At 31.7% G+C, this 14,021-nt stretch overlaps 1 protein-coding gene across 1 annotated transcript; it reads left to right on the top strand.

Annotated features, from left to right (window-relative positions):
* The first annotated feature begins 1,779 nt into the window (after positions 1-1,779).
* Positions 1,780-2,629, top strand: LOC149163206 (uncharacterized). Its single transcript, XM_089435970.1, has 2 exons — positions 1,780-2,028; positions 2,125-2,629. The coding sequence occupies exons 1-2, from the start codon at positions 1,825-1,827 to the stop codon at positions 2,332-2,334; spliced, it is 414 nt and encodes a 137-aa protein (XP_089292096.1). The 5' UTR covers positions 1,780-1,824; the 3' UTR covers positions 2,335-2,629.
* Positions 2,630-14,021: the final 11,392 nt, after the last annotated feature.

Below are 14,021 nucleotides of genomic sequence, written 5' to 3' on the forward strand. Positions count from 1 at the left end.
AATTAAAATAGATACGGTACGATTAAAAATCTTACCTTCAAACTCCACCATAGTCGGTTGGTATTCCGCTTGATGGTCATCGAGAGCAGCATTAATTTTTGGAATGCTCCGAGCCACATCACCTACTATTGATGCCTCATGGATTTGTGAAACCTGTTCGATGCCTTTACGATGAGGACAATTTTTAACATAATGTGGCCCCCCACATCCCCAACATTGTACTAGGGGTCTCGCTATTCCTTCATTATCAAATCTACCAGATTGCTCGCTGATTTTTGGTTCAGATGGTGGCTTAATTCTGAGCTGGTTTTTGGGTAGATTTCTGTTGTTTTTCCCCTTGGAAAACCCTTTGCTAGTGCTACCCTAATTTCCTTTATTGCCCATAGCAATCCTATTACCTTTCTTATCAACCCATTTCCTGCCCGGAATTTCACCCTTCTACTTGCTTTGCTGGTAGCATATCCTGGCCTTTCGTATAACCTCGTCCATTGTTTTTGGGTTATCGAACTCAATTCTCTCCCTCATTGCCACGGGTAAACTACTGACGAACCGCTGTACCTTGGCCTTTTCCTCACGTATGTAAGGTACATATCAGAGCAAAGAGGTAAATCGAGTGATGAACTCATCCATGGTTTGCTGTCCAAGCCACAGGTCGTGAAATTCTCTTGCTTTCTCATCGTAAAATCGTTCCGTCAAATATCTTTCCTTGAAATATTTTTGGAACTTCTCCCAAGTTATATTTTGTTCACTTACCCCTCGTACAATCTTGACCTCTTCCCACCACAAAGTGGCCTTCCCTTGCAGTTGGAAGATAGCCAATCGAGCCTTTAGATTGTGATCGTACTCATATAATTGAAAGTATTTATTCATGTTAATTAACCAAGCTTCGGCTCTTCCAACTCTCCATCGAAGAGTGGTGGTTTTATTTTCCGAAACTCCCCTTGCAATTCTATTCGCTGCCTTTTTGATGTTGGGTGCTCAGAGGCATTATCTGACTTCTCCTCTCGATTCTCTTCCCCTCCTACTGTCCCTTTCGGCTCTGTGTGATAACCCTGTTCTTCAAACATTCGTTCCTGTTCAGGACTGGGTACTGTTTGGCGCTAATTCTGCTTATCAGACAGGCTCTTCATGATTTTCTCCTATTCCAAGGTTAATCTTTCATTATCCTCCCGTAGGCGGGCCATCTCTCTCTTTAGTTCCTGAACCGTTTCCAATATTGTAAGATTTGTATTACGAGCCTCCTCTCCTAACTGCACCCATATCTCAGGGTTATGTTCAGGGAATGTTGTAGGTCCTAGGCCAGCCATAATCCTATGTAGCTCACTGTCTGTTCTTCTTATAACTATTGTTGTCCTGTTTTCTCTGTACTTGACACGTTAATAAATCATTAATAGTTAAAGACTCAAAAGGAACAGTAACTAATTGTACAATTCATTTGCCAGAGGTCACAGTTTTGTAACCTTGGCTTTGATACCACATGTCATGTCTCCATTTCGAATATAATAAAATACCAGAAAATTGAAAAAAAAACTATATATAAACATTAACAAATCCTTGTCTATATATTACATGTTAAACATGATCCTTACTATGGTAAATAACTATGTTAATATTATCCGTATTACGGAGAGTCCCTTTTCCTGTCTCAATTAAATTGACTTATCCTCCAAAGGCGGACACATCAGCTTGCCTCAAGCTTATCACACTTTGATTATTCGGCATTTAATCTCCCTGCAATGTCTTATTAATGAGCATTGCATATCTGTCAAAGCCTCTCGGGATCCTTCGCTGCATCAACGGTGGTAGATGTAGGATTTTGATCCTATGGTTGGGCGCTATCCAGAAGGTTATTTAGTCTCTCTTGTTGGGTTTCGCGGCTCATTTCGTTCCCTCCTTCCATGCTCGGCTCTCCTTCTCCTTTACCAGATGGCTCGACCTGCAGCCTTGGCTCATGATGCAGTTGTCATGTCTCTGATACTAGGCCGAGGAGTTCTTGCTTGTGGAGAGTGTACTCAACCGGTTACCCAGGTGAGAAATTCTCTGCTGGGGTTTTTGCAGCATATTTCTTTAACAGTTATACAGGGTTTACTATACTGATTCGTTTGACCTTGCAACCCTCTGTAGATATGGGGAAAATGGGACCGCGGTTTACGAGATGCTATCAATGGAATTATGCCATCTCCCATACTGGGCTTGGGCGCTCGAGAGTTTATGGGTAAGCACAATTGGCTCCCTGTCTGGGCTTTTGATCGAGTAGCAAGGTCTCTCGGGTGTAAGTTTAAGGGTATAGCATCCAGAAGAGCTAGCTTGGTTTATTTCATTCTGAAATCCTAAGTGAAATCTCCGAGTCGAGATGTACACAGTGCTCCTGTAATTTTCTGATGGGTTCTTCTCTTTTGGTTAAATTGTAACTATTTAAACATTTTGAGATTGTTTATGGTTATAGAATGGCTGTGGCCTTGTAACAGAGGCCTCACTATAGATTGGTTTCATATTTATCTTTGGGCAAGACTTGTTAAGTTTTGTATGAAGAAATAGAGGACGCTTAAGTCTCCTCGATGTAGATTCATCACAGCTTCATTTTCCTTAAATGTGAATGTATAAACGAATTCCTTTTATGGCTAGAAAATACTTAGGCCTTTTTCTAGATTTGCTATCAACACTGCTATAATCAATTTTTTCTATACAGTTTCATGAGGTTTGATTATTCGAGGTGTACATGTCCATCATTTAAATTTGCTTGCTATAACTATATTAGTTGTTCTGTTTTGAATATGTGTTCAATTTTCTTTTGCAGAAATGATCAAAGATTCAGGGTTTCTCCGTTTCGGTTAAGATTCTTGAAACTCTTAAGAACCGAGGCGCGAAATTTAACTTTGTCATTGTTTTGTCACTTCAGAATCTCATATTTCTATGGTTAAGTTGGAGTACGGGGTTCTAGGCTACTAATTTTAATAAATTTGCCTGTAATTTTGCTACTGGCTACGGCTTCGAGGATATACCCCATTGTAGTTCTTGATAGCTCGTTCACTTACATATTGACTGAATTTGCAATTAATTTCACTCATGCTTAAATGATACTCTCTGCTATTATGCTAACAACTTTGGTAACTTCCTCCAGTTTCTTGTATTTCTTGATTTTCCATTCACCTGGTTCAGAATATTACATGAGTTCTAAAGTGTACACATGTCCCTATTAATACACATATTTTCTTAAGTTAAATTCACACTATACCACGCAGTATGCTTAAGTTAAGGTTATGCACATAGTTTACATAAATTCCAAAATTTAACCAGGTCATTAAATTCGCACATAATATCTAAAAGTCTAAAATAGTTTGATTCCAGAATTTCAGGCCATCCCTTTAATCTTTTAACAAACATGTGTTTGCTTTGCAGTCTTTGGACTATAGGTTATGCCAGCCTGTTTGTCTCACCTAATCTGGTCAATTAATCATTCTCTACCATTAAGTCCGCAACAAATAAATATTCTGTGCTATCCAGTTCAATCTAATGTACTTTTATGGTTAATAACTTTTGGGAAAGAAAATATTTAGTACACGTTGAAATATAAAACCCTAATGACATTGATTCCTCAAACATTTGTTAGTGCAGGAGCTCGTTCCGTCTATATCATTAACCATTATTTAAAGCACATCTGGATCGGTTCACAATGCAGATATAAATAGTGCTGCTTACGTGTACTCCTGAATAGTAAATCCCAATGATCATAGTCACCTTTCCATCTTTTGTTTTATTATTTATTAATTTAATTGTATTATACTTCTATTATCCACCATCGCCAAATTATAAATTATGGAAATCTACATTCTAAAAATCTTTTCTATTTCTTATTATTATTATTTTTTTCATTTTTTAACATATTCTTTTTAACATTTCACATTTAGTATTAATACACATTTGCTATAATCATATACATTTCTATATTCATAGAAATGTAAATATATAATTGTTGGTAGGAATGTCTATTTTGAAATAAGATTTAAAATTCTAATTTAATTATGAATAATTATTAGGAGCATGGTAGCCATTTAACCTTCATATATTACTTTTAAAAGTAGTCAAGATAGATGATTAAGATTTGTCTCAAAATCGTTTATCCTTTTGTTTTTCTTATTACATGATTTTTTTCTCTCTCACACATATATAACTCATACATTAATTATTTTAATAATAAATACTAGTAATAATTTATAATAAAATTATAATTTAATTTGTTTTTATGATAAAATTATAAAAATTAAGTAAACTATAACCATTATTATTATTATTATTAATATAATTAATATATGAGTGAAACATACATATGTCAAATTAGTTGTCCAAAATTCCTAGAACAACTAGTTGCTTGGTCAGATCAGTGGCCAAATCATTGGTAGGGTGAGGGTTTAAAATTGTGGTAAGGCAGAGAAGTAAAACCATTCGGCATGGAGTACTAATCAAGGCATTTCCAAGATGCTCGTTTGTGACCAAACAATACTACAGGGGCATGATAAGCAGTATTTTATTAGACATAAAATGTTGTAGTATGGTGGGAAACGAGCTTAGCAACTCAATTACAATAGAGCACTAATATCGCAAGTGATTTATGTAATAATCATTTAGAAGAAAAAGAGGCATATTTGAATTTAATGAATTAAAGCATCAATAAATGCATTATATATCATGTAACTTATTTTATTAGACATAAAATGTTGTAGTATATAGTAACTCAATTACAATAGAGCACTAATATCACAAGTGATTTATGTAATAATCATTCAGAAGAAAAAGAGGCATATTTGAATTTAATGAATTAAAGCATCAATAAATGCATTATATATCATGTAACTTTATTCAAATACGGAGGAAGGACAAATTATGAAAAACAAAGTAAGAAACACATAGATAGACTGGAAAATACAACAACAAGAATCTATAATTAATTTTAGAAGAATCTTTACATACATATAGTTTACTTAATTTTTATGATTTTATCATGAAAAATCATTAAATTATAATTTTATTATTATTATTATTATTAAAAGAATTAATATATGAATTAAAATTATATATATTCACTTCTACTATATCATAGATATTTTAAATTTGTAAATAGACTTTGTTACAATAACATGGCTCAATTCTATTGCTCACTGATACCACATATATGAAAAACCAAAATGCATCTTCATATGACACATGTTTATATAATTTCTTTTTCTTTAAATTAATTAATGATTTAGAAAAACATAAAGGAAAAATGTATTTTTGAGATAAATCTCAATCTTTAATTTGTTTCTACTATTAATAATATTCTAGAATATTTAGTGAAGATTAAATCCCTACCACACATTTAATATTTATTGAGAATTAAATTAAAATTATTTCTCCATTATTTGTCCACATGGGGTAGCTCAAGCGGCAAGGGCCGTGGAAATGAAGTCTCACCGAACCGGAAGTCTTGGGTTCAAATCTTGGGCTACCCTTCCCCCGTAGAGGGGTGCATAATGGACATGTAAATCGGAGAGTCCCGCCCCAGCTTACAAAAAAAAATAATTATTTCTCCATTATTTCGAAATACCTATAAGTGAAACCACTTTCTCCATTATTTCCAAATACCTAAATGTGAGACATCTCAATGAGAGAACACAGTTATTCATAAATCTTAAACATCATCATCAAAATATTTTCTATCTCTTATTGTAATTTTTCTTTTTCTTTTTTCATTTTTAACATCTTTTTAACTTTTCAAATTTAGTATTAATACATATTTGTTATAATCATATTCCAATAATTATAACCTTAAGTTATGATAAAGTTATTAACATAATTATAGAAATTTAAATATATAATTATTGGTAGGAATGTCTATTTTGGAATAACGTTTAGAATCCTAATTTAATTATCAATTATTTATAAAAAGATGATATCCATTATGTATTGTTTTTACAATTAGTCAAAATAGAAGATTAAGATTTATCTCAAAAAATGTTATGTCTTTTTTCCTTATTATACACACATTTTTTTATATATATTTAAATCTTATATAATTATTTTAATAATAATACTAATAATAATTTAAAATTACATTATAATTTAGTTAACTAATTTAATTTTAAATTTTTATTAGTATTATTATTAAAAGAATTAATATATAAGTTAAATATATATAATAATAAAAAAATAATTATGATATTCATCTCTATTTCAATTATAAATGGAAATTAAATTCTTACTCCACATTTAATAATTAAAATTGTGAAAAACCTATTTCAAAATAAATATTTTAACATGATTATTAATAATTAAATCTAAATTCTAAAATCCTCTTTTCAAAATAAATATACCTATAAACATGATAACTTCAAATTATGAAAATAATTATATAAACTTATTATTATTTTTTTAAATAATTATATAAAATTAAATCATATTAAATTAAATTTATCTTCACATAATCTTCATGATAATATTTCTTAATTAAATAACTGGTTATTCCATTCCATATAATACTAACTCTACTCTTAAATACATCGTTATTCCATCCAATTTAATAGTAACCCACTGGATACCAGATAAACCCCGAATTTGTTCACATATTCGATATCAACTCAGTGCAACATGGAATAAAGGAAAACAAACCCCACTCTTACAAAGGAAAAAGGGAGATAACCTACCTTGATTAAATGAAAACAAATAAACCGGAAATTTGTTAATAATCTTCGATATCAACTGAGTGGAAGATGGAATAAAGAAAAACGACTACGGTTGAAGATGGAATAAGGGAAAATAGTTGAAAATTATGACACTGATAAAAACCAAACGAGAAAGAAGAAACTCAGGAGACAGATGCACTTGACATGTATACATCCATGCCTCCGTGATTAATGGTCAAAAAAATTACATATTTAATATTAAAAATAAAAATGTGTTTAAATTAATTAACTCACTTTTTAAAATTTATTAACTTACTTTAAAATTATTTTTTTTAATTTACATTTAAATTTAAATTCTTTTCCATAGACCTATCCTTTTTACTTATATATACTTATCACCATTTATCTCATATTTAACTTATATAACTAAACTAATTATATAATAACAAATAATATTTATATTATACAAACAATTCAAAACAAAAAACTAAACAATATTTATAAAATATATTAATATATTCGAAAGAATTACCACACAACTATATAAATTAAATAGCTCAGAAACATCAATTATAGATATCAAAATAATTATTTCATCATTTATCTCACATTGTTAAGATTAAAAAATCATAAAATTTAAATAAATTATCACTTTATTTTAAATTATTATTGTTTTTAAAAAATCATAAAAATTAACTAAATTCTCATTTTATTTTAAATTATTATTATTTTTAATAATTATTAAAATAATCAATATATGAGTTAAAAATGTATATATTTAAAAAAACATATAACAAAATTTTTAACCATGGAGATTCGTTGAGATTAGAGATTCACAATAAGCTTTGTTTTAATAGGATGACTTAGTAATGCAAGTACAAAAAACTATAACTCATATTACATTTTTTTAATTAATTAATTTAATTAAAAGGAGAAAAAGACCATAATTATTTTTGGAATAAACTTTAACCTTTAATTTGTGGATTCTATTTAAAATATTAAAAAAAAATGTAATGGTTAAATTCCAGAGTATCCACTTAATAATTATAATAAAAATTGAGAAACTCAATGTCGAAATAAATATGTGTATTAGCCTAATTAAAAGAAACATTTGTCGTAAAAATAATATTAAAATTTTAGAGTGAAAATTATTAAAGTGGTTTGTGTAATTTTGACTTGGTCAAATTACCAATAACATTTAGGCTCAAGGTTTATAAGAACTCATGGTTTTACTCATAATATTCACTAATGTAGTATATTAATAAATATGTGTATTAACATAATTTAAAAAATCATTATATCGTAAAAATAATTTTAAATTTTAATTAATGAATCACTCTATAAAATTAAATTATTAAGGTGGTTTGCGTAATAAAAACAGATAATTTTATCCATAATATTCCTTTTATTTTGCTTAAGCGAGAGTGGTACCTTCTATTCAATTAATTAAAAGTTACATATTTGTACATAAAGCACAAAGGCGGTGTGGCCCACCAAACTGACAAACCAACACCAACCTTTGCTACCAAACCAACATTATATATCCTGGGCCAAAGGCCCACAAAACAATACTATATCTTTTCCAAAGACCGAGGGATCTTGCTCCATAAATCAAATGGTTATAAAAAATTTGGGGTGGCCAACATACACACCCTTTAACCAATAAAAATTATATCCATAATATTCACTAATATAATATATTTAAGAAAAAAATACCCCAAATAAATCCTAACAAAAATTTATACACATTTTTATCACTTTTCATTCCTATTCTAATTAATAATAAAGTTAAATTGCACTCTTTTAGGTTTTATATTCTATATTAATATTAATAAGTTTCTTTTTCATATTTTATATTGATAAGTATCTTGTTCAGTGATTGAATTTTTTCATTACTTCATATTTTATAAATAATATAAGTTTTATTGCTTTCTATTTTACAAATCATATAATGATGCGCAAGCAGGCTCGACTGTTAAGGAGAGGACCTTTAGGGTGCGTAAGCACGCTCGACTAATAAGGATGCGTAAGCAGGCTCGACTGTTAAGGAGAGGACCCTCACCATATGAATAGTGAGTGACTCCGTCCCTTTAGGGGGCTCGACTGATAAGGACCTTTAGGTACTCGACCATAAGGGAGAGGAGAGGAGAGGTACTCGACCCCAAGGGAGAGGATGCGCAAGCAGGCTCGACTGTTAAGGCCGCCATCACCTTTAGGGTGCGTAAGCACGCTCGACTAATAAGGATGCGTAAGCAGGCTCGACTGTTAAGGAGAGGACCCTCACCATATGAATAGTGAGTGACTCCGTCCCTTTAGGGGGCTCGACTGATAAGGACCTTTAGGTACTCGACCATAAGGGAGAGGAGAGGAGAGGTACTCGATGATAAAAAATATTTATATTATCATGTTAATATAAAATTAATGAATATAAATTATAGAGAGTAAAGTTAATTAAGGTATTCGTATTAATGGGAATATATTGAAAGTACGTATATAAATGGGTTGTTAGCTAACATTATTACTCAAAAAGTTATGACATGAGAACCTAATAAAATATAGGTATTAACCTTTAAACTTAGTTGTTTTATATGCCTGTAGCTAATGAAGGGGTAAGTAGCGCTTTCCAATAAAAGAAAATTAGCAAAAATACTACCTTAATATATTCGATGGTCTGAGATGGCAGAGCGCACTTATGAAAAATCCGCTGGGAGGACTTTGCCTCCTACTGGGCAACAGTGATAAACCTGTGGTGCGGACTTCGCTTCTTATGACCTTTCTTTTTTCATGTCATATGGGATGCACAAAGCAGACTATGCATAAGAAAGACGTTGGAATCTTGCGGACAAAGTGGGGGGGATTTTGTCGAAAATGCCACAGCAGAGTTAACCCCAGATGGAAAAATTCTATTAAAAAATGACATGCAAAAATGACATCAAAAATAGAAACAAGGTGAAGGCATGAAATCATCCAACAAAACCCCGCTATAGTTCTGGCATGAGGGCAAATATTGGAGAGACCAGTCATCTCCATGTGAGAAGCAATAATGGAATGGCAATGCACTTGAAAATCAATTAAACTCATTATTATTTGCAGGTGGCAAAGTGTCCCCAACTTTCACCATGGCAGTGTCCTCAACTTTCACCAATTGTATTCTAAAAAATGGAAGGGTTTGAGATATAAGTTGTACTCTCTCCAAGAGATGCTACTTCCCTATAACCTAATCCTAATCAAAACTTTTATATTATGAACATAAAAATGATTTCAAAAATCTTAAAATTAAATTACGTTATTTTATATATCTATATATATATATATATATATATATATATATATATATATATATATATTTTTGCAATTTTTATATTAAATAGTATTATTTTATATTTTAAAAAAATCATTATCTCTATATATTCAATCGACTTTTATTTAAGAAAAAAAATGACCTCATATGTTCGTTCTTTAACTTTTATGTAATCAAAAGTATTCTATAAACAGAAGAAACCAAAAAGTTAGAATTATAACTAGAATTGTTCTTCCATCACTTTCTATTTCATCGGTTCCATGTGCTCATTTGTGTAACTTTTATGTAATCAAAAGATCCTTTCACCAAAAGAAACAAAAAGTTAGATTTATAACGAGAATTATTGTCACATACCCCGGTAACCTCGCAGGTAAAAGTAGGGAGTTAGAATTTTTTATACAAACAACCCATAAGTAATTATCTGAATCTCAACTCCTCAATTCATCGATAACCATTAGATATAACATTCACTAATACATCAAGTAAATTGCAGTAAAAGACAATAAGTTGCATAACCATTTTCATAACCATTAACCACCCATGTGGTAGTGTTCTGACATAAACTGTCTCATGAATCCCTGCATCCATTTCTTGATATCCTTAACCATATTAAATAATCATGTAATAGGACATTATGGTTGTCACATCAAATAAAGAACCATCAACATCAAGGACTCATCATTATCAAACGGACACAAAAGGCAATCACACCATTTGAACACCAATTTACCCTGGAAACCCCGTAGGGTGAAAACCAGCAAACGTTTAATCTTATTATTAAACGCTCGTGAGGGATTTCACCCCTCACTCAATGGCTTATAAGGGATTCCATCCCTTAACCATTGTTGTAAAATCATTACAATGAGTTATCACTAAGTTATCACATAACTAGCTAAAAGCTAATACAGTTCTCATATAATCTTTTACTTACATACCGCCACATACAACATTCTTTGTGGCATGATTGTTCTAGTAATGGACAATCCTGCAACTTGAACTCATCTGCATGGACCAATAATCCTTTTCCTGCCATAATGTTAAACATCACTTCCCCTTTGGCATCAACCGCCATCGTTTTCCTGTCAATGTAGTTGTCAACAAGCTTTGGCAACATCATTAGATACATTAATAATAATTCATTAAACAATCTCTAAAAGTGATCTTTTAACATCTACTCATCTGCATGAGCAAGCATAACATACTAGCTAACTAGTACATCTATTCAAGTAAATTCTTGTTCTACTTTTCACAACGCTTATTCACACTGGTACATATCTCTCTCTAAGAGATCTAACCATTAGTTTTACAAGTCCATGTTTCCTTTTTAAAACATATAACACATTGGTTATGTTTACATACCAGGTAATAACTATTGTTCTGCGCCCTTGCACATGCATTCCTTTCACATAGTTATTTTTCAAGAATTTAACATAATTTTGCTAACATACAAAGAACACATCTCCACAACACAATGACTGTTCTTTGAGCATCCATCAGCTTATCCTAATAGCCCTTCTTTAGTATATGCAGTGCACATAATCTTTTAATGATACAAGTATGGGTTCTCAATATATTAAGAGCACTATTCATATATATATATTTTTTTAAAAGAAGAACCTCTAATTTGTTTCCAAGAAAACTCTCCTGGAATCCTTCATCTTCATACTTGAAGTATGCATTCTCTTACCAAAAAGAAGCTACAGAAATGAATAACTATGTGCCTACAAGCACGTCATTAGCTAACTCCCTCATGCATGTAATGCATTTTCAAAACATCAAAAGTTAGCTAGAATCATAAAGCATTTAACACAAGATTCACATGTAATTTATAGAAGGAAAAACTACATATACTTAGCTTTTACATCCTTGCATTTTCTTCACATTCCTCATTGCATACTATTATGTTTATATTCTATCTATATTTGGTAAGAGATCTTTCAAAAGATACCCAAATAAAGCATACTTATATTTATATTTTTCCTTCCAGAAAGCGAGAAAGTTACTTATCTTGTTCATCGCAACCACCTTGCCTCCATCACCGATTGCTTTGGAAGCCAGATCCGCCAGAGACACGGATCTGCAGTTGCTCCGTCATTGTTGTCCTTGACGGATAAACTGATAGAACCCCAATCGGCCCCATTCAAAACGCTGGTCAGCCTATCATGGAGAAAGGTCACGTAATCACCCGGGCAGCGGTAATTAACCACGACCCTTTTCACTGCAAAGGCACTGTCGTCGCTCAGATTCACTGCTATGGCGAACTTTCGATGAGCGCCCCTACTGATCATGTTGCTGTTGTAGCCAGCAAGAAGATAAAAGCCCAAAGTGTAGAATGTTCGCATGTCTTCGCCTCCAACCTCCACCAGAGGGGCACACAATGGCCGAAGGCAGAAGCTCGTGGCCATTGTTCACCAGCGATCAGCACAACTTCGAAGAAGGCTCCGAGGATAGGTAGAAGCAACCCGCCAACTATTCCGGGGCCCATCTGAGTCAACAAAATCTCGCAGCCATCCGCAATAAACATGACAGACTTGAACCTCATGTATCCATAAGCCGCCATCAAAAACAAATTTCCCACTACAGTGATACTGCAAGGCATGAAACTGTAAGTCTCATCGCACTACCCGACGACAAAAGCCGTTGCCGGCCTGTCTGCGAACTGGGCTTCGCTATCAAGCCCCAAGAAGGCGTCTCCCGAACTCTATTGGAAACCAAGACTGGTTCGCGATCGATTCCCGTTGAGGATCCGTAGGAAAGAATTTGCCCCAGTGCCATCCCACGAAAATGCATGCTGCCTGTCTTTCGGAATCGATATCTTTAACCACCGCTAAAAGCTCTCCCGTCGGACTGCCATTCTGTTTTCTTTTTACCAAGATCCCCTTTTCTTGATTTTCCCCAAATCAGTTATCAAGAATTAGTTTGTAACTAATTCGTAACTTATTTCATAACAATTTGATTTACGTTGAGTTAATTACGTGAGGGATATGACAATTATTCATCCAGTCATTTTCTATTTCATGGCTACCATGTGATAAAGTTAATGTACATGTATACCTTTAAATTCGATAGATTTCCTTTGATATTCAAAAGTTTAAGTCACTTTCTATTTCATGGCTACCATGTGATAAAGTTAGTTAATGTGCATGTATACCTTTAAATTCGATAGATTTCCTTTAGGGTATGATTTTATTGTATATTTAATTGTATGGGGATAAAGTATGTTTATTTTGAAATAAGATTTTTAAAATTTTAATTCAATTATTAATAATTATTAAATATATAATAATGATTTATTTTTTATATAATTTTTTGTATTTTTAATTAATTTGATTAATTAAAATAAATGTAATATGAATATGAGTTATGGGTTTTTGGACATGTGGTATTAGTAAGTTATGGTATTGACTCATAGTATCGTCACAAATTTTATTTAAGTTAAAAATCTCTATATTATAATGGGGGTAAATTTTCATGATTAAAAATCTTCTTACATGATTTTCTCTCCTTTTATTTTTTAATAATATATATGTGTTTAAGTGACATTTTAATAATAATAATTATAAGCCCATGGGCGTAAAGGAGACAGTGATAGGTTTTTAGTTAAGGCACTCCATGGTGTAACGGTCATTGGTTCAAAACTTTGTGGGAAAAAATCTAGCCATGTTAAGGGTTAGTGTGGCCATGTTTGGTGTGATCCTGAGTGATTTTGAGGGCTTAGATGCCCCTAGGTTGTGGCTACTCAACCCACAGTTTAGGTGTGCCAACCATGTTAAGAATTCCATTACCTAGTAATAATAATAATAATGTTAAATTCTCTATTTTATTTATTTATTTGCTTATTTTTAATTTTAACAGTGTGAGATCACACACTATTATGAGGTAAGTGTTTTGATGCCTATTGTGGCTATTGAGGTTGCATTAATAATAAAATAATTTATTGGAAGACTATTTGAGTTGTGTTAGTAATAATAATAATAAGACTATATATCTATCTATCTATCTATATATATATATATATATATATATATATATATATATATATATATATGAAATTCAAATAA

This window comes from Pinus tabuliformis, chromosome 5_2 (assembly GCF_031772625.1).
Source record: "Pinus tabuliformis cultivar Carrire ecotype Pingquan chromosome 5_2, CPIR1, whole genome shotgun sequence".
In the NCBI taxonomy this organism is placed as follows: Eukaryota; Viridiplantae; Streptophyta; class Pinopsida; order Pinales; family Pinaceae; genus Pinus; species Pinus tabuliformis.

Bases quoted from the DNA above. Each gene is read 5' to 3' on its own strand.
- LOC149163206 (XM_089435970.1), top strand. From the start codon at position 1,825: ATGGTTGGGCGCTATCCAGAAGGTTATTTAGTCTCTCTTGTTGGGTTT. The intron at 2,029-2,124 runs GTGAGAAATTCT...AACCCTCTGTAG, and splicing joins GTACTCAACCGGTTACCCAG to ATATGGGGAAAATGGGACCG.